General features: G+C 44.2%; 1 protein-coding gene across 1 annotated transcript; it reads right to left on the reverse strand.

Annotated features, from left to right (window-relative positions):
- Positions 1-16191: 16191 nt before the first annotated feature.
- On the reverse strand, positions 16192-17355 carry LOC309445157 (neuropeptide Y receptor type 2-like; the record flags this gene model as incomplete). Its single annotated transcript, XM_082063667.1, has 1 exon — positions 16192-17355. One exon carries the CDS (start codon positions 17353-17355, stop codon positions 16192-16194), a length of 1164 nt encoding a protein of 387 aa, XP_081919793.1.
- Positions 17356-19659: the final 2304 nt, after the last annotated feature.

Genomic DNA, 19659 nt, shown 5'->3' on the forward strand with positions numbered 1-19659 from the left:
GTGCTCTGCTAGTGTTTATGTGCAAAAATTGTTGGCAAAGTGTCTGTTCTGCATCAAATGCTGTGCAGCTTCATCCAACCGGGGTAATTTTCTGAAGGTCTGTACTTTTATCTGGATCAACACATGACTGGTAGAATTTTGTTGAAATCACCAAGCCAAATATTTGGAAAAAAGGGCTGATTTGCTTTATAGGACTAATGAACAACTGAAAAAATAAGAGGAAAAGAAAAAGGAAGGAAAGCAGCTGTATTTTCCTCATCGTTCACAGAGGAGTTTCTCACGGCGTGCATGCTGTTGATGGCATGAGAAACACAAACTCCTTCCTAAATTGGGCATTTTGACTCTTCCATGAACGTAACAGTTTTATCTCAGAAAAATGTTAACAGCATGTAAATGATTTTATGTATGCTGTAATAGTATTTTGAAGAGCAGGGGAAGCTGCTGTGTGGCGTCTATTGTAAGCCCAAGGAAGGTTACAAAGGAGAACCTGCTGTGCCAGCAGGGAAAGGCGCTGTCTCCTCAGGACACCTGAAGGGTCATTACCTCGAGACATGAAAGGTAACGATGCAGATTACACAGGGATCTCCCTGTTCATTTCCCTGAAAAAGCACAAGAGCCACTTTGAAGGATTTCAAAGGACACCAAACCACAGCAGGTACCAGCATGTGCTTTTGAGGAGTTGACTTCAGAGTCTGTTTAAATAGATTAGAAAGTGTAGCAGATTATTATTAGTTCCATCCATCTCCAGCTCCCTCATCTACAAAGCCTTCCAAGGCTCGATCTCTTCTCCTGTTCCATCAACACAACTTTGTCATGCAAGTGATGTGGGGCTGAGGCCTCTTTTCTGAGCACAATTTGACATCCTCTCTCTGTCAGTGCTCAAACAGCACCAGTTTCCAAGAGGCTTTTGTGACACTAATTCCTGAAATGAAACTCATGTGAGACCGAGACAGCGCGGCAGCAAGGAGGAGAACACTGGCAAGAACTTTGGGGGGGCATTTTCACATTGGAGGGATCAAATCCACAATGGAACCTATTCCGAGCCTCATCCTTGGTGAGGGAGGCGTGCAGGCGATGTAAGAGCAGTCAGGTGGGCCTGTTATAGCTGTAGTCACCAGGGACTGTTTTCATCAGCCCTTCTAAATCATTTTAAACCTTCCTGAGGTTTGCTAGGGCGCTGCATTGGTGACCATGAGGTCATGCTTTCCTTTGAGAGTAAAAACACACTGAACTAGTTCCTCTGTGGCTCTGCACACATCTGCTGCAGCTCCCATTTCACTGCGCCGTTCGTGGTCTTTGTGCTGGGAATAACTGCAACAGCGTGATAAAGCAGCAGTCAGAGGACTGGAGACAAAGACGGAGCATCTGTCTGTCTGCAGAGGGTAAAGGAGCCCCTTTCCCCTCAGAAATCCTGCAATAAAAATGTCACTATTTTTAAAATAGCGCCAGTGGAAAAGGAAGAAGGGATTTGTTAGATTTCTGATGAATTCTGGTTTGTTTGGGAGCTGTGTGCAAGTACAAACATCACAGATCTCAGAAATGTTAACATTTTCAATGTTTCAAATTATATTCACAGGTTTCAGGCGAGTGGGGGTTACAAAACAACAAAACTTTGGCTCTTAATTGTGGCTGTCATTGAACAGGAAACTCACAGCACAAAATTATTGAATAAGGGACCAAAAGTGATATATTTGATTTAGGCAGCAAAAGGTATTTTCTTTTTTTATCCAAAACAAAGCAGCTGCTCAACTGATAAATTGTACCAATCTCTCAATCTTCCAGGATCATAAAAACTTCAGTTTCTCTGTGAGGCTGCCATAGCCACACATAGTACTTGGGGTTTCTGTGTTTATAAAACCGAACCTGCCTCTCTTCTTTGAAATTGCTTTGTGTCTGAGTCACCTCCTGACCAAATATATTCAACGGTAGTCAAACTAGCACATATTTTACAGCAAGTAAAATATGTTTCTTTCAAAAAGGTTACATAAAACATTTTCAAGACATTTATTCAATTTTTCCTAAAGAGTAAAATGGGAGCAATGATTCGTATGACTACTCTATTCTAGTTATTTCAATAAAATTACTAACAAGGTTTAGAGGTGACCTTCATGTTTTAAACTAAAATTTGATCTCTATACAGTTTTCTACTAAATGAGGTATAGAAGTATTTTGTGCTAGGTGATGAAAATAATGAAAGCTGTGAGAAGAGGCACAGTTAAAAAGACTGTCTAGAGAGTTTATGATGAGGAAGAGAAACTTGGCGATACATTTGTGTAGAATAATGAACAGTACAGAAAGACTAGACAAGTGTTCCCATTCCTTCTCAAATGCAGATAAAGGAAAGGGCATAGCTTTTCAAATTGAAAATTTTAATTTCATTCAGATTTGGAAAGCGAAATTGAAGCATAACTATTCAAAGCTCACAGGAAGAAATATCTCCAGCTTTGCTGCCAGTTGATTGCGGAGCAGCACAGTACATCAGCAAGTATCCAAACCCTCTAAAATTTAATATGGACAGTGCACCCATCTAGAAAACTGCATCAGGATGAACAAATAGAAACTAAACCTCTTCCCGTTTACAGAATAAACCCACCACTAACTAAGGGACCAGGAAAAGTTCTCCAAGGCCCCATATCACCATAAGAGTCTATTAGAGAGGGTTGAATACAGTGCTGGTGGCTATTAAAGACAGAGGGTTGATAGGTCTGACACTTTATAGGGTCCTGAATATATTTTCTTTAAATAAACAGTTTTGTCCTACTAATTTCTTTCCCCAGGAACATCAGGAATAACGTGTCGTTTTCCCTGTTTTACCTGGTGTCCTCTCCAGAGAGCCAGAAAAATGGTCTTCCCTCAAGAAGCAGATTCTGAGTTTTCTCCCACTATCTGTGAGTTGTGTTCACTATTCAAAAAAAAAAAGGGGGGGGGGGGGGGAAACAAACCGAAAACCAAAAAAAAGGGGGAAAGAAAAAGCCAAACAAACAATAAAACACCAAAAAACAAAACAGTGGAGCCCCTAAGATGGTACATAGTTTTCTCTCTGACGGGATGTATTACTTTATTTCATTTGTTAAGTAGCATGTAACATTTTTCTGAAATCAATCAAGGTAACTGCCTCCTTCCTTTAATGAACTTGTTTATTATTTTGAGCCATGTTGGATTTTTTCTCTTTTTCCCAAAGCAATGTATTTGCTCAGATCCTTTCACAGCTCATAAAGTACAGAAATGCATTTCACTAAGTGGTAAACACATTCATTCATAAAGGCCTGCCCCTTATGAAGGCATCACCTTATGAAATTAGTGTCCTTTGTGTTGAGCCTGCTAAATATGACAAGCTCAACTTGGCCTTTGTGGTTCGTGAAGGAAAAGCTACTCAAAGACTTGGCATTTGGAATTGCAGCTCTAATATAACTCTTTACCAGCAATGGTTTGGGATGCTGTGTGACCGAGTCTCTCTGTGTCACGGCAGTGCTGGGACTCATCGCTGCCAAAATCAAGCTTATTCAGGTTGACAGAACTTATGGCCACAGTTTTCACTGCAGTGTGGACGTAGAGTAAAAGGCAGCACAGTGCCAGGAGTCAAGCAAGAGCCAACAGCTTCTCTCCTGGCACAGCATGGCTGGAATAAAAGGTGAAGTGTGACTGGGTGGGAGATGGCAGAGCCTCTCGGAGCTGAGCTGGGATTTCAAAATTAGCTCCCTCAGGAATAAACGCCACTGATTTCTGATCCTAAAGCAATAAGGCTCTTTTTAAAAATCTTTCCTCCTGCAAGGTAATTAAATACATATTTTTTTAAATATATCCACCAGAACAAAACACTCCTTGCACTCACATCTTTCCCTAGAGATACATTGGGAAAAGGAACAGCAGGAGAGATGTGAAGCACTCAGTGCCGTATTGGAAAGAGCTCAGATATGAGTACAGCTAGTCTGCAATACATAGGGTACGTGTGAATCCCTTCAGAGTCCTGCTCATTCTCCTGCTCTGCAGTGTGCATGAAAACAAGGAGGCTCTGGTTTACTCTCTCATGTCACGTTTGAGATACATCTGGGATGCTGACGGTATGTACCACTGCTGACCATCAGGAGCATGACTAGGAAAGAAAGCCTTCAGCTTCCCCTCCCGTGGTAGCTGATGGCTTCCGCCACACCGCTGCTCTGTGACAATCACTGAAGTGCCACGCACTCCAGCAAGGAGATAGTTTTCTTGAATACAGAAAGTAACTCCAACTGTCAAACACAAAAGGCGCAGTCCTGGTCTCTGTGATGTTAATCTCATTTCAAACAGAGCAACTGAGTGGAGAATCAAGTACCCTGACAGCTCGTGTTTTCACAGTGACATTCAGACCAACTGCATCTCCTGGTGTTTTGAACCATTACTCAGTGCAATAGTGCTAATCTCATCTCCATCCTTTCCACTGACAGAGAACATCAAAGCATTACCATCTGCACCTCCTACCTGGTATCTGTCTGCTGCCTTTCTCCTCTCCCCTCCCTGCTCCCTAGTCCATTCTGAGCTGAAACTCTTACCTTATCACATTCAGCAGTTGTCTGCTGATTACAAGAATAAAAGAACATTGAGTTGTGGTTCAGCTTTCATGACAGAGCATTTCTAAATGTCTGCAAGTCTCTACCAAGTAGAGCTCAGTGCCAGGGTCTCGTTTCATATAATGCCTCAGAGTGACTTGTCATATTTGTCACTCTGGAGGGTCCCTGAGCAGACCCTTAGCAGCACAGTTCACATGGAGAGACACAGTCAAGTTGCCTCCAGCCTTCAAAGCTCCAGTGTCTCATGGAGGTTTTTTTGGACTGTAAAGTAGGATGATAACCAGGAATGAAATCACATCCCCATGCTTCCTTCTCACAAGTGCTGGCTTGTTTATACGATCCCCTCTGATAATATGTCCCTGGAAAGTCCCAGCCAGAATTATTTCTTTGTCACACTGTAGGGGTTGCACCTGTTTGTTAATGCTAAAAGGCATGTATGTCATGTTTATTAGCACAACCACGTGGGAATAGAAGGAATGAGCTCTGTATAGCATTGTGCTAACCATAAAGCTCAAGAAGTCCTGGCTGCTATAAGAGGGCTACAAACATCCAAAAGATAGTTTATTACTACAGCAGGTTGAGCTAACCTAATGCCTACAGTACAATAAAGATAAAAGATTTTAAGTTAAAATAGACTGATAAAAAAACTGCATATCCTTGTAATTCTGGATTGAAAACATCAAATCTGCACTGAGTTACAACCACTGCAACAATAAGTATATATTAAATTCTGTTTAGGAAGCTCATTTTAACTTGCTTTTGTAAGCCACCAGTCATCTGCATGCATCACTGAAGAATTTTTTGCCACAGAACAGGCATTCCAGTTTTTGAGTTGGCACAGTGAAAGGCATGCACATGGGGAAGGAGGTTATTCATTTATTTCTTCTAAGACAGTGCAGGGTACCAGAAATATCAAAATACATTAGGGCATGACCAGACACTGTAACAAAGGGGAAATATATGCTGAAGAAACAGAAAGAAGCTTCTCAGAGTTGGATCCATTAATCTATGGAATGGTCCTACAAGGAACCAAGGGGAACCCATGACTTGAAATAGAACTTGAAGAGACAAAACAGTAACGAGTGCACTGGAAGGAACAAGGAGATTCTGCCCCAGCTCTTCTCTTTTGTAGGACTCCTGTGCTGCTGGTGCCATGCCTGTTAGTACTTGTTAATGAGAAGCCTCAGCCAGAGCTCAGACTTGTGATTTGTCTTCAATAGTGGGGAGAGAGCTTAAAAATTCTAGAGAGAGACCCACAAGACCCTCTAAGGAAAAAGAGAAAAAGGGGCTGCTAACACTCATGTAACAACTGACGTCTTTTGAGGTATCATGTGGTGAAGGGTAACTTTAAGATACAGTTCCCTAAAAAGCCAATTACCATCATGCCCCATGGCTCCAGAATTTGTGAAGTGCCAATGGGGTAGAAAGCCCCATTTAGCTTTTAAACCACTTAATGAATTTCAACAAAATTTGACAGAAAGGTCAGGGTCTCCACAATGCTACATTTTAGAAGTTTTGTGCAAGAACACAGCAGGGTAGAGAGTGCCACTTCCTTGAGCTGACACATTATTAGACACCAGAGAGACAGGCAGCAGGCGTAAGGCCATTAGGAAACCTGGCTTTCCTCCTTCTGTGGCTCACTGAACTACTTGTAAATATATTTGTTCCGAGTTGCAACTCACACTTTGACAAGGAGCAGTTCAAACACTTCCCAGGATAGACTTCAGCCTCTGGAGAGCGTGCGTCACTTTGAGACCCTTTAATAAAAACATCACAGGTGTGGGGGGAAGTATTTTACTAAAAAAAGGAGAAATAAATGTGTCTGCTAATAACTGATGCAACACGGACCACAGATTAGTGAAGGCATGACCTGATAATAAAAACAATGACAGCAGGTTGCCTTCTAGCTTCCTAATCTGGCTGTGATAGATGCTGTGCCTCAGGAGGTCACCTCCACACTGCCCCTAAATTCAATTTTTAGTCATGCTGACTCCTAGGGTATGCACACTACATTGTAAATGTGCTTTGCAGCCAGGGTGCCCCATCCTTCTCTTCAAGCTGTCCACTGATGCTACAGCCCAGAACACGTCATCTTCCAAAGTGGTTTCAGCAGAGGAGGCTCCTTCTTCCAATTGCACATCTTAGAAATCATCAGGGAGGGAAGCACAAGACAACAATAAAAATTGGCTAAAAATTGCTTTTTTAAAAAAAAAAAATAGCTTCCTTGGAACAGAAAACTGTGTTGGTATTTCTTTAGAATCATTGTTCAAACAATTCAGAAATGCTTATGAGCAATGGAGCAAAGCCTGTGGTCATCCTTCAGTCGATACTCGTACTCCACACTGAAAGCAGTAGATGCTGCTGAAGAATTCCAGGCACTGTCACCATTAAAACCCCTTCCACACCTGGATTCACAAATCATTACTTTTTTTAAGAGTCTGGAATAAATATTTACCCCTGAGAATTCAAAAATTGCTTTTCTCTGAGTATTTAACAGCACTTTCTGAGTAAGGTCTCTCTGCTTTAATACATGACCGGTAGAAACATAATTATTGCAAGATGTGTTCAATTATAATGCTTTTTACTGCAGTAGTGCTGTTCAGCTGGCACATACAACATGTTTTACAAGCCTCTGGGTGCTGCACTTGTCCTGTTTCACAAAAAAGAAAAGCAAGGCTCAGCAGTTTAAGATCAGCTCATCTAGGATATAACAAAGCTGGAAGAGAGAACTAGCTGAAAGGACTTTTGCTTGCTATCCACAAAATGAAGAAATACAATATCAGTGCTGTTCTTTGAGGCAAAGGAGAAAACGTGGCAATTAAAGGTCCACTGAGGGGGAGATAACAGGGACAGTGAGAAGTCAGCGCTGCCCATGTGTTGCTGGTCTGCTGGCAGAGCTGTTTGCTCAAGCACCTCAGTGGGGCTGGGGACTGCAACCTCTTTCACCGGCACCACTGAACCCAAGAGTGGGGGTCCAGCCACAGCCTGAAGTTTCCCTGGGCCTGTTTGTATACGTAATGGGGCAAGGAAGCAACTGCTGAGCTCACAACAGGGGTGGGGAGTGCAGAAAGCTGCCAGGCAGCGAAAGAATAGCCCGGAGGTTGACTCAGAGAGGGACGCATTTGTGAGGCACCAGGTTCCTTGGGAATGGCAAGTTTGGCCATGATGGCTGTGGCCTCCTGTCACTTGTGTTCCTGTGTCCTAGAGAACAGGGCCACATTCCATGGACACACCCAGAGCTGCACACAGACAAGGTGCAAAACTCCACGTGACTGATGCAACTTGTAGGGAAACTTTTGCCTCACGGTTGTTTTCACCTGTGAGGGCTTGAATAATGCTGCAAAGTGCTGTTGCTTTTACCAGTGTAGAAACAGCTGTTCATGAGTCAGAACATGGAAATAGCTCTGCTGACAGCGAAACAAAGACCCTGGGCTCCTGCCACAGTGTAGAGGCAGTCACTGTGTTTGGAAAAGAGCAGTTCCCAATTATGCATTCCAGTACACATACTGATTGCTCAGAGAACCTAACATTTCTGCAGAACCTTTTAACATCCTTCAGTCCTTTTGTTTGCCTGAAAAACTACTGGCTGTGGAACACAAAGTCCAGAGGGGAGAAGCAAGAGCGAACAGGGCTACAACAAATGAGCCTTGTGAGGAAGGACAGAAAAAATGACTTAGTTTAGTCTGGAGGGGTTGGAAGAGATGTAAAGATGCAGTGTAGAAGGTAATAAACTATTATCTGTGCCTGCCAGAAGACAAGAAGTAGCAGATTGCAGTAAGGAAGATTTATTGTTTATACATTAGGAAGGGCTTAGAATAGTCTGCTGGGAGTGGATGAAATCTCCATCGAAGGAGCCTTGGAAGAGGTGAGACACCCTGTGAGCAGGAATGGTTTAGCCAAAGGAGTTCCAGCTCCCTTCCTTTTATTTCCTATCATCTTTTTTTGCACTGTTCTTATGTTATGTACATGATTAAAATACCCCAGAACATGTCCTCATTGTCTGGGAGATCTACAAGTACTTTAAAAGCTGCGTTTCAGGGAGAGAAGTTCTTGCCAGGCTGTTCTACCTGCTTGGGTTGCAGTGAAATTAGCTCATGTCCTTTTAATGACATAATTACAAAGACCATGGTTCCAAACAAATTCTTGGGTATTAATGACCCAACTCTCACTGATTTGCATGAAGCCAAGTGGAATTTCACGCGACAAAGAACTGCAGTGCCAGGCAGACCTTACAAAGACCAATGAACCCTATGCTTTAGTAAGACGTCTTTGCCACCATAGCAATCTGGTGTTACCGCACTCCTTGAAGCAATAATTTCAATCAGTTCTTGCCATGCTAGTTTTGCTATCTTAGCTTTGCTTAATTGGGTACTGCAGAGCTGTCTCGGAGAGTTGAGATCTGCACTTTGAAACAATCGGATTCCTTAATCTAACCTAGGAAAGAGAAATGGGATTTTGCATAGCAAAGTTGTCAGTGACAAAACCAGACTGAAAACGCTGAACCACTGCGTAAGTGCATTATCTGGGGTCCACTTACACAGCCATCTGCTGAGTCCAGCCTTGGAGATTAGCTCCCAGCAACCAAAGCCCTCAATTATTGTTTTAATAATCATGTCTGAATTCCTGTCTGAAGTCGATTACTGCTGCAGGAAACAAGTCAAATTTTACTCTGGCCTCATTGCCTGGGTTTGCTGTCGCTGTATATACAGTCACCAAGCCCCCAGGTTTGACTGCCCCCTCCCCAGTTTTCACATGCAGATCTCTTGCTGATGCTTCTTTTGAAGGTGTTTGTTTCTGGTGTTCAAATCTTGGCTGACAGGAATGCAACCATGCTGTGTGCTGATTGCAGCTGGCAGGTAGATAGAGCACATTCAGATGGCTGTGAAATGCTTCTGTGAGACAGAAATGGCAGAACAACGGCTTATTTCACCATGAAGAGCCCAGGAACTGATGCAGACAGTCACGCTGAGGAGACGAGCTGAGGAGCATGCAGACATAAAGCACTTTTTGCTTCCATGAGCCCCAAGACATCTTCCCAGCTCAAAGTTTGGGGGACCTGCTGCCAGTTCCCTTCCTCCTCACCTAAGCTGATTGAGGTGCAGGATGTTCTCAAATTCTTCCAAAATCTGTGGGAGAGACAGTTGCCAAGTAACAAAAACTCAACACTCTTTTCCTGAAATGCACAATTCCTCGCTTTTCTGTTTGGTGGGATGGACATATGAAGCTGTGATTTAGGACACTAGACTGGGCTCAGGATCATTTGTACTTTGGTCTTGCTGCTGAATAAATCTATCGGATACAAGGTTCAAGGTGAGGTAGGGATCTGAGTGCCCTTGTAGCTCTCGACTTCAAAAACAAAACTGGGGATGCATTTCATGATTCACTGAACTGACTCAGTGACCAGTGTAATGAGATTTCATTAAGAATACAGCGATGCTGCAGCCAGGGAGAGGCAGCCTGACATTTCATCAAGAGGTGTCCTTCCCCCACACATATCTAAAAGCGCTCATATGGCTGATCTCAACAAGGTTGGAACAAAGTTGATAGATCCCACTCCTGCATGGGAACTATGAGCAGAATTCAGCCCTTTGTGATATTTATGGAGCCAGAGGAGGTCCACAGAAGAGCAAATAAAATGCATCAGGGATGAAAATTTGCCTTAGGAGAAGATATGGCTTTTGCTGAGAGAGGAGAAAGCTGGAGAAGGAGAGCATCAAGATTTACAAAATGAAGGTGGCTCTGGGTAAACTGAATGTTCAGCTGCTGTTCAGTAAGTCCCACAGTACTGGAACCAGAGGGCATTTGCTGAAGCTAGTAGGGGATTGGTTTAAACAGCTAAAAGAAAGTACTTCTTTAAACTGTGAGGACTGAAATTCTGGAACTGGCTGTCACAGGAGGCTGTGGAAGCAGATGGAATTGTCAGGGTCAAGGAGGCATTAGACAAAATCATAAACAAAAAGTCTAGAAATGGATACAAAATGGTCTAGACAGGGATGTCCCCTCTAACATCTCTAATACAACAGTTGTGGCTGCTGCTAGGGGTATGAGAGGAATGGCCCATGAAAGTGGGCAAATTAGCATGCTTTCCCTAAACAGCATATTTTGTTGCCTCAGTCTAAGACAGAATACTGGACATGATGGATCCAGAAGTGCTGTTATTTCATACTTGTCTCTAGTCTGATAGAGGCTCTGTTCTTCCTGCACTGTGGCAGAGTTCCTTTCCCTTTTGATGATACTCATCCTGGTCCCAACAGAGCCAACAATCTCCCCCACATTCCACAGAGAATCTTATTAACCTCTAAATTTCACCTGGGGGCTCATCTTCTCCTGAAAATCTTGAAATCTTATTCTGTGACTTATTTTCCTTCTTCCTTCCGCGCAGCAGCAAAGAAAAGCACGTTGTAGCTGAGCTGCCTTCACGTCCTGCAGACAAACAGTGTCTGAAGGTCTGTGCCACAGCAAAGTGCCACGGTGACAACTCCATGCCTGTGCACTTCAATAAGCTAGTTATAAACAAAAGAGTTTCTCTTCTAATGTTCACAGTCTTTGCTACCACACTGAAGAGGACTGAACTAATGAAGATCTCCTCCTGTGAGCTCCATGAGACATCTGCACTATTCCTTCTGTACTCATTACACTGAGCAGAACATAGACCAGAAAAAGCATTTTTCGCTGGCTGTAAATCATGAGTGACACTAAAGTATTGCTATTAGCCACAGAAAAATGCTTTCCTCCCACAACCTCATTCAGCCCCATATACATACAACACTTCAGCAAAGGGTGCTGGGGTGTCTGGATAGAAAATTAAATAGAGGTTGTGTTGTCTGAAGATAAATTTGTACCTCCCTTAGTGTGTGTGAGTGACTTTCTCTTTTTCTTATTTGTCTTTTAACTTAACAAAACACTGAGACTAGAGATAATGGTGAGCTTTTAAAACCTAGCCTTCTTCCCCTCCCAGGCCCTCCTGAACAAATCCCTTTTCTGAAATGAGCTCAAAGAGAAGATAAATGTTCTGGCAGTAATATGCAGTATTATTTTTGGCACTTGAAGAATCTAGAGCTAGATAAAGGAAAACTGAAAGGAAGACAAAGCTCTGTTTTATCAAATGCAAGGGACCAAATTCTGTTCACTAATATAAACGCAGAATCCTTTTTTTCTTTTTTTTTTTTTTTTTCTTTTTTTCTGGATTATTGCGGTAATTCCTGATTTTCACCAGGCTAGCTGATCCCGAGGCCTTATTTAAAACCCAGCATATTCAGAGACCCTGGTGATATCACAGAATAACAGAACCGAAAGACAAAGGCATGCGAAGAAAGCACCAGCTCCAGAGCTCCTGCCCAAACAAAAGCTAATTTGGTTTCAGAACATGTTAGCTGTAACAACGATAAGATTAACACCTGATACCAAGGGAAACGTCCATGACCTCCTTCAGCAGAATGGCACGTATTAGCATGTGTTAGAGGAACTGCTTCTTTCTTGCTCTAGTATGTATTTCCCTACAGAACCTTTGTGAAAAGCTCAGAGCAATGTTTCTGCCAATACATTTATGGGCTTATTGAATAAAACATGTGCCATTTGACATTGTTGGCTTGGGCTGCCATGGGTAATGGGAGAGGCCACATGTTACTGCAGGGCAGAGAGCCATGAGGGGATGAAAACGGCTTTTATAGGAGCGGAATGAAGCACAGGCTTACGCAGGAGTGTGTCACGTCTTTGGTTCTAACAGTGCCCTGACCGAAGGACCAGCTCTCCCTGCATTGATCTAAATGCTGGCTGTATTTATTGCCTTAAGACAAGGAGAAGTAAAAAGCCCAGACCTTTGCCCTCTTTACGCACATTAGCTTGTTACAGACATATATGCTTTGGAAATCAAATGGGAAGGGATTTCCAGAGCAAACTAAGTGTTTTAGAGGTAAAATTTCTAGTGCTCAGAGAGCCTTCTGTGTCCAAAGCTCAGCCTTTGCTCTGCAAATTTCTATGTGCTTTGTCAAGCCTGGAAGTTTGATAAGAGACTCTGTGACTCCTGAGAGATCTTAGAGCAGCGTGTAATAAAGAAAAACAGTTATTGATGCTGCTGTTTTTAAATTATGATGTTGCCATGTCTCAGCTGTTCCTGTATTTGTCTGGCATGTGAGTAATGGTTGCATGGGACAGTTAGAGGCATCCCCACCTGTGCTGTCTATTCAGAGTTAATCATCTGCTAGAGCTCACTTGGCAATTAAGAACTGTTTAGCGGTACTTTTAATAATACAAGATTTGTATTATGTGACCAGAAAGAGTGTCCTAGCATAAGAAATAGGGTGTTTCTCATAGAATTCAGAACCTGTCTCCTAAAAACTCTGAAATATCCTCAGGTCAGTTCAGTGAAGCAGCCCTTTAAGAATGATGTCAGCAAGAGTCAGGAGGAGCCCTGGGGGAAATCTGTTTGGTCACCAGGAGCAACACTGACTTCCAGACAAGCTTTGATGAAACACTTGTTAATTTTCATTTTCGTCACCATGTTTCTAACTCTGTAATGAAATACCTTATCCCTCTCAGCTGTTGTGCCATTGGCATGAGTCATTCCATCCCACATCAGTAACACCAGGGCCAGCTCTGCGGAGAGGAGCCCAGCTTGGCGGGCATTCACTGATGGACCTTCCGCAAGGAGCAGGCAGTGGGAAGATGCCTTTCACTCCAAGAATATCTGCAACTACTGGAGGATCTGCTCTTGACACCAAAATAACAGGGTCATGCCCTGTCCTGAGCTCTAAACAGTTCAAAAACTTAAAATGCTTCCGGTCTTTTGTTTCACAGAACTGATCATGGCAGTAAGACCATCTTTAGTGAAGTTTTAATATTTGGGGAACGGTCATCTCCAACAAATTTGTGTTTCATGGAAACAAATTAATTTCTGTATTCCATGCAGTCACGACAGTCTATAACATACCATTTATTTTTCCAAATCAGCCTTTGGTAAGAAGCTTTGCTTCCTTGTTCTCCACCTTCTCTTGTCCTGTCCGGCAGTGGACACTAGGGCCACCTTCCCTTGATAGAGGCATTGTGGTTTTCCATGGGGACATGTTTACACAACTGAGAACTCATTTTCCTGCTTGCAGTGAATGTGGAAGGCTGTAGCTTTTTCCAACGGCAAGGAAAAAGCAGCAAGTTCGCGGGCAGAAGTCCACCAGTAAAGCTGAACAAGTGTATTACATAAAGCAAACAGAACTTTGCTGTTAAACTCCAAGTAAATAGTTTCTCCTTCTCCATTTGCTCCAACATAACAATCCCTCTGCCCTATAAATGCCATTGCCAGTATTTATTTGTGGAGAGCTGGGATCTATTTATTTATTTATCCATATATAGTTTCAAAGTTTGGGCTCAGAATTAAACAGTCATTCATAATGTCACTATCTGCCTTGCTCTGTAGTCAGATATTGTGTGTGGTGTCACAGGACAAAACCTTTGGCAAGGCCCCTAAAAGAGCAATTTAGCTCCTCATCCATCTCAGCTGGCAGCATGATTGGCTTCCAAGGTTGCATTTCTGGATGTGTTATTTTACTCTGACATATATTGAGTGTTAAATCACTTTCTGAAGTGTTTATTGGTAATAGTTGAATTCTTTCCACTCATTTAAGCTGATTTTGAAACATAAACATTTCCTTGTATCTTGGAGTTTGATGGAAACACAGGGAGAGTTCTTTGGGAGGATGGATTGTAGAAGTGACCGGTTCATTAGGTAGGGACAGAATTAACCAGCGCTGTGGAGGAGAATATCCTCCTCCTTCTGTCAGGATGAAACAGCAAATTCCTGCCATCATGCCATGGCACTTCTCATGGGGCAGGTTTGCTTGTGTCTTGGCTCTTCCATCTTGTCTTGGCCTGTCAGGAAGCAGATGACCCTTTTAATGGAACATCAATGACTTCCTGACAGGATCTTCATTGAGTCTGAAGCTCCCTGAAAAGAAAAACGGGCTGTGATCTGCAGAATCAGGTGCTGGGGAGGTTATTAGACATCAGCGTGCCCATGCTTCCAAGTGTGGAGCCCACAAGTGTGGTCTGCAGCCCTTGCCTGGCAGCGATGCCTCTCAGGAGGGATCCAGGGACCACTTTCTTTCATCTGTTTAGGAAAATGAAGCAGGGCACAAGAGAAAGAAATAAACAGAGAGATTAAAATCTAGTGTGGCAGTGAGAAGCTGAGCTGTAGAACAAGGGCCAGAAGCAGGTCAAGCTGGGGAGGAGGCAGGAGAGCTAGATTTTCAAATAAGTCCTTTGACAATTCATCTCTTGAGGACTCCAGATGTGACAGGCCAGCAGCCTGATCCAGGCTGACATGCTCAGTGCTGCAAGTCCTCTTACCTCTTGCCCTTGCTCCAGTGAAGACCTACAAATCAAAGTTTTTCTTTTTATCTTTAATGAGGAGGTCTGTTGAGTCTCTTTCCTGCATCTGGGAGTTGCTTTCCAATCTGATGAACGCTGACTTTTAGAGACAACACCAATGACGAGCTGCTGAGATCACAGTAGCAATCAAGCCTCCTTTGATGGCGGAGCTAAAAATATGCTCCCCAGCTGACACAGCCTTAAGGAAGAGAACGTATAGTTTGGAGTGAAAGAATACATCTTTCTTTGTCTCCATGTTCTCTTCTGCCAGAAGACAACACATCTGCGATAACCATGTAAGCAGGTTATAACCATCTTCTGAACTGAAGCACCCATACTATAATATCTCCAACCCCAGAAAGAGTAAAGCTTTAAAACCCTGACTGCCCTGGAGAGTGGTGTCGTTCGCAGTTTTGCCTCTCTGGTCATTCTAGCACCCGTCAAGTTGTTGCACGGCAGGAGCCACATCTCATGCTCTGGAGGAAATCCCCTTTGCCAAACACCTGGCTTTAGTTTCAGTTCTCTTGATCAGCTGCTCTTACCTTTCTTATCTGCTTCCTTGCCTGCTCTCTCCTCGCTAAATCCAGGGCACCGGCTCACAAGCTCCCTGCCTAATGAGGTGTCCCCAAAGCCTTGCTTTGGCACTTGTACAGGAATCTGTGGTCAGTAGTGTCACTGCCCCCTCCTGGGCTTTCTGAGGACCAGAGCTCACTCTGTGGGCTGCAGATGCAAATTCACGCAAATGCTTTGCAAGAGATCTTGGATTGCTCAGCTTCAACCTGCACCAGCCTGTTTCCTTCCCAGGCCTGTGGAGTGATGGCACTAACTACCCCTGTTTGCAGAAGAGGGTCGGTCTCCCTCCCCTTGGAGGCATTAACCAGATGGATCATTATGGCTTTTGGGTAGGAGACATACAGATGAGCAAGCGTACACAATATAGGTTCTGCATTTGTCATGTGTAATATGCCAGGGGGTAAAAGGTTGAGAAACCCACTTTGGCAAATGGAAATAGCAAAAAGGGCATATTTTGGTGGCTAAATGAAAGCCTCCTCTGTGTGTGATTTTTCACGCTTCTGCATGTATAACTTGAACACAGAGAATGGACAAATTAATGTGTTTCATCAGACAGAAATACACCGAATTTATTGTTTTGAGAGATACAGGGGAGTATTTCTATGTGGCTGTGGTAGCTATAATGTTTTGGCAACACAACATCCCACCAAAATAAAAAGACATTCACCCAAGAATGTCTCTGGGCTCAGTCCTGGAGGTGGATGTCCCAGCCCTAAACCTCTGTGGGCAGTGGTCCATTGCCAGGAGTCTGTTTCATGCTCCCGTTTAGGGTGTTGGTCCTGAAGATGTACGACCTCCCTCTAACTGAGCCTTCAGTGTGGATGCTTTCTGGCTTGTTCTGGCAGCGGAAGAACATAAGGAAACCATTCCGGTAGTTCTTGTTCATCCATCCATAGAGCAGGGGGTTGACAAATGTAGAGCACATGGCTCCGACGTGGAAGACAGTGTACAGGAGTTTGTACTCATGGAAGATAAGAACCAGATCAAGATCAATGGCAAGCTGGAATATGTGGAAGGGTAGCCAACAGACTGCGAATACCACAACTACCATCACTAGCATTTTGGTTGTCTTCCTCCTCCGGCACTGGTTTTCATTCCTAGAAGTGGGACTGACATGGTTTTTCAGCTTGAACCAGATCCTGGTATAAGCATAACAAATAATTGCAAGAGGAAAAACATACTGCAGGAGGAGCATGGACAGGCTGTAGATAGTGGCATCTCTGTTATTACCAGAGGGCCATTTTTCTGAGCAGACAGCCATTTTGAGGTTGATGGATGGGATTTCCTCATACCGATACTCTCTGAAGATGGCCAGAGGACCTGCTAGGACAGCTGCTGCTAGCCACATGATGGTGATGATGGTGAAGCTGAGCCTTTTGGAAATCCTGCTGTCCAGATGGAAAACAATACACCGGTACCTATCCAGGGCAATCACAGTCAGGGTGAGAATGGACACATGGACACTCAGAGCTTGAGCATAAGGGACCAGATGACAAAGAACAGCTCCAAACTTCCACTCGTCCAGGAGTGTGTACACCAGGGTGAAAGGCAGACAGAGCGTGTCCACCATCAGGTCTGCCAGGGCCAAGTTAGCTATGAAGAAGTTTGTGACGGTCCTCATAGTCTTGTACTTCACTATGATGTAGATGACCAAGGAGTTGCCAATGAATCCCAGCAGAATGATGAGGGAGTAGGCAGCAATCAGAACAACCTGGACCCCCAGGATCTTGGTGCTGTCCATCATAACACTGCGGGACCCTGCGAGATCCTGGCTAGGTGTGACAAAGTCCTTGGCATGCCAGCCCTGGGGCAGCTTCTCGTCTAATGCTGTCTTCTCCATGGTGAGGGTGCTGTTGGCTCCCTCCAACAATCCCATGGCTGGCCTGAGCCCTTCCGTCAGGAGGAGAAGGAGGTCTGGAACACAGACACAGCAGAAGTGAGGGCACAGGAGATAGCAGAGCATCTGCAAGAGCTGAGACTCAAAGGGCATGTCCCACACACCATTTCAGGCTAAACAGCAGCAGCAGTGACATCCTCCTTCCTTCTCCCTCACCCCACATCCTTCCTCACACCAAATGGCTTTTCACCTCTCTTACACCTCCTGTTAGAGCCTGTGATCGATTCCCCAAGGAAAAGTCAAGGGAAAATGCAACTTTTCACGCAAGTTTCTGAGATTCTGTTTGTTTGAACTGAACAGGAAAAAAACCCTCAACCAGCCAGGGCCAGACTGGTAGGTACTGGAAAGATCTCCTGCTCATGAAGCCCCTTTACACACAGCCTCTCCTACTTCTTCAGGACAGGCTTTGCAAAACAGGGAAGTCGCTTCAAACAAGCCGAAATTTGGGACCTCTTGGGGCTAATGGAAGAAATTTATGATGGCATCAGTCATCTTGAATGAGATTTACTTGCCTACAAAAATGCCGAGTCCTAACTCCTTAGAACTGGGAAAGGAGAAAAACAACAAGACAACCTCAAATTCAAGGTGTTCTTCTCCACCTACCCAAAACGATTTATTTCAAAATCATGCAGTAGTGGTTTTTTTCAGTTTCTTATTTCTCACATCTCCAGGTGAAAATATCTGCCACCCTGTCTCTGCATGAGTCTCCACCACTGCTCCTGCTAGTGATGCTACTACCTAAGACCAGTACCCCCTGCTCCTGACCCCAGGTAACATGGTTAGCATAACTAATGCCATTTTATGAGTTAAGCAGCCATTCTCTGTGGCCAAACGGGTCACATATTCACACCCTTTCCCTCGTTATCAGGTCCTGTGAACCAAGCAGACAAACTGAACAGTTTTATTCTTCCCCTCCCTGCCAGCCTCAAGGCTCCTGGGCACCAGGATGATTACTCCCTTCCTTGCTGGCCTTGAAAGCCAGCCAGACAGGTTTTGATGGCCCCGTCAGATGAACAGGGAAGCTGAACAGCATCCAGAGCCCTGTCCATAAAATCAAGCAGTTACAAGTCCTAAGTACAGTGAGACCCGTGCCCCGCTGTGGCCAGGGACACTGCCACTGTCCTCTGCTTCCTCTGAGGATGGAGTGACTCATCTTTTTAATGACTTTTGAGTCTAGATTCTGAGTGTTATATAGATACAGCAAACCATGTACTAAGATTTGACCCAATCTGCAGGGGGTCCAGATGGTTAGAAATCGTAATCTAAGTTCTATTATAAATTCTGTGTTACTTAGGTGATTAGAAATCATAAGTTGTATTATAAATTCTGTATTTCTTAAATGATTAAAAATCATATGGTCTAGGTGATTAGAAATAATAAGTTGTACTATAAATTCTGTATTGTGCTGCTTATAGATTGTACTACATTGATTCACCTTGTAGAAATCCTGTGCCATTCTAAGAATAAATTCTGTGCTATACTATTCATAATAGCTTGTTAAGAAAATACAGCTTTAATTGTAACCAAAGCTTTAATTGTAACCATCATTTAGTGCCATCATCATTCTGCTGAGGATCTCTAAATGAACCTGTCTGTCCCCTTAGTGTCAGTGGCACTCGGGCATCCGCCAGCTCTGCAGAGGAGGGAGCTCCCGCAGGGACATGCATGTGGAGGGGACAGACCGCCGAGGCTGTGAACAAGCCTCCCGCAGAGCTGCTGCTGAGCGTCCAGGAGCAAACAGGCCTGAGAGCCAAAGTCCAAGTGTTAGCGAGACTCCTGCCACGTGGTGCTCAAACATCTGCGTGAGTGTGGCTTCGGGAGCAGGGGGACCGACTGATGAGCCAGAACTGACTCAGTCTGGAACCTGCAGCTGGCGTTCGGTGCTGTTGTAACAGCGTGGTGTTGTCGCTGCAGGGTTTTCGTTCAGTCCAAACACAGCAGGAGGAAAGCCAGCTCTGTTCCTGGCTCCTTCTCAGCCTCCGTGTCTCAGAATTGCTACTGGGGTGGACGTGGCCCCTCACATCTCCCCAGCGTTGTGTGTGGGGCCCCCATTCCCACTGCACACTTGATCAAAAGTGAGCGAAAATCATCGCTCTGCCCAAACAGGGTGGTCTGCAGAGCATCATGTTTTCTCCAACCTGCAGAGAGGGGGATAATACCCTGCCACGGAGGGAGGGAGGCACAGGGCTTAAATGAAGCTGGAAATTAAAGGCAGCCTGCCTTCTTGGCCTCCCTGAGGAATGAACGGCTCTGGGTTTGTACCTGTTAGATGGGAGCACTGCC

The sequence above is a fragment of the Streptopelia decaocto genome (genome assembly GCF_964273445.1).
Source record: "Streptopelia decaocto genome assembly, chromosome: 12".
In the NCBI taxonomy this organism is placed as follows: domain Eukaryota; kingdom Metazoa; phylum Chordata; class Aves; order Columbiformes; family Columbidae; genus Streptopelia; species Streptopelia decaocto.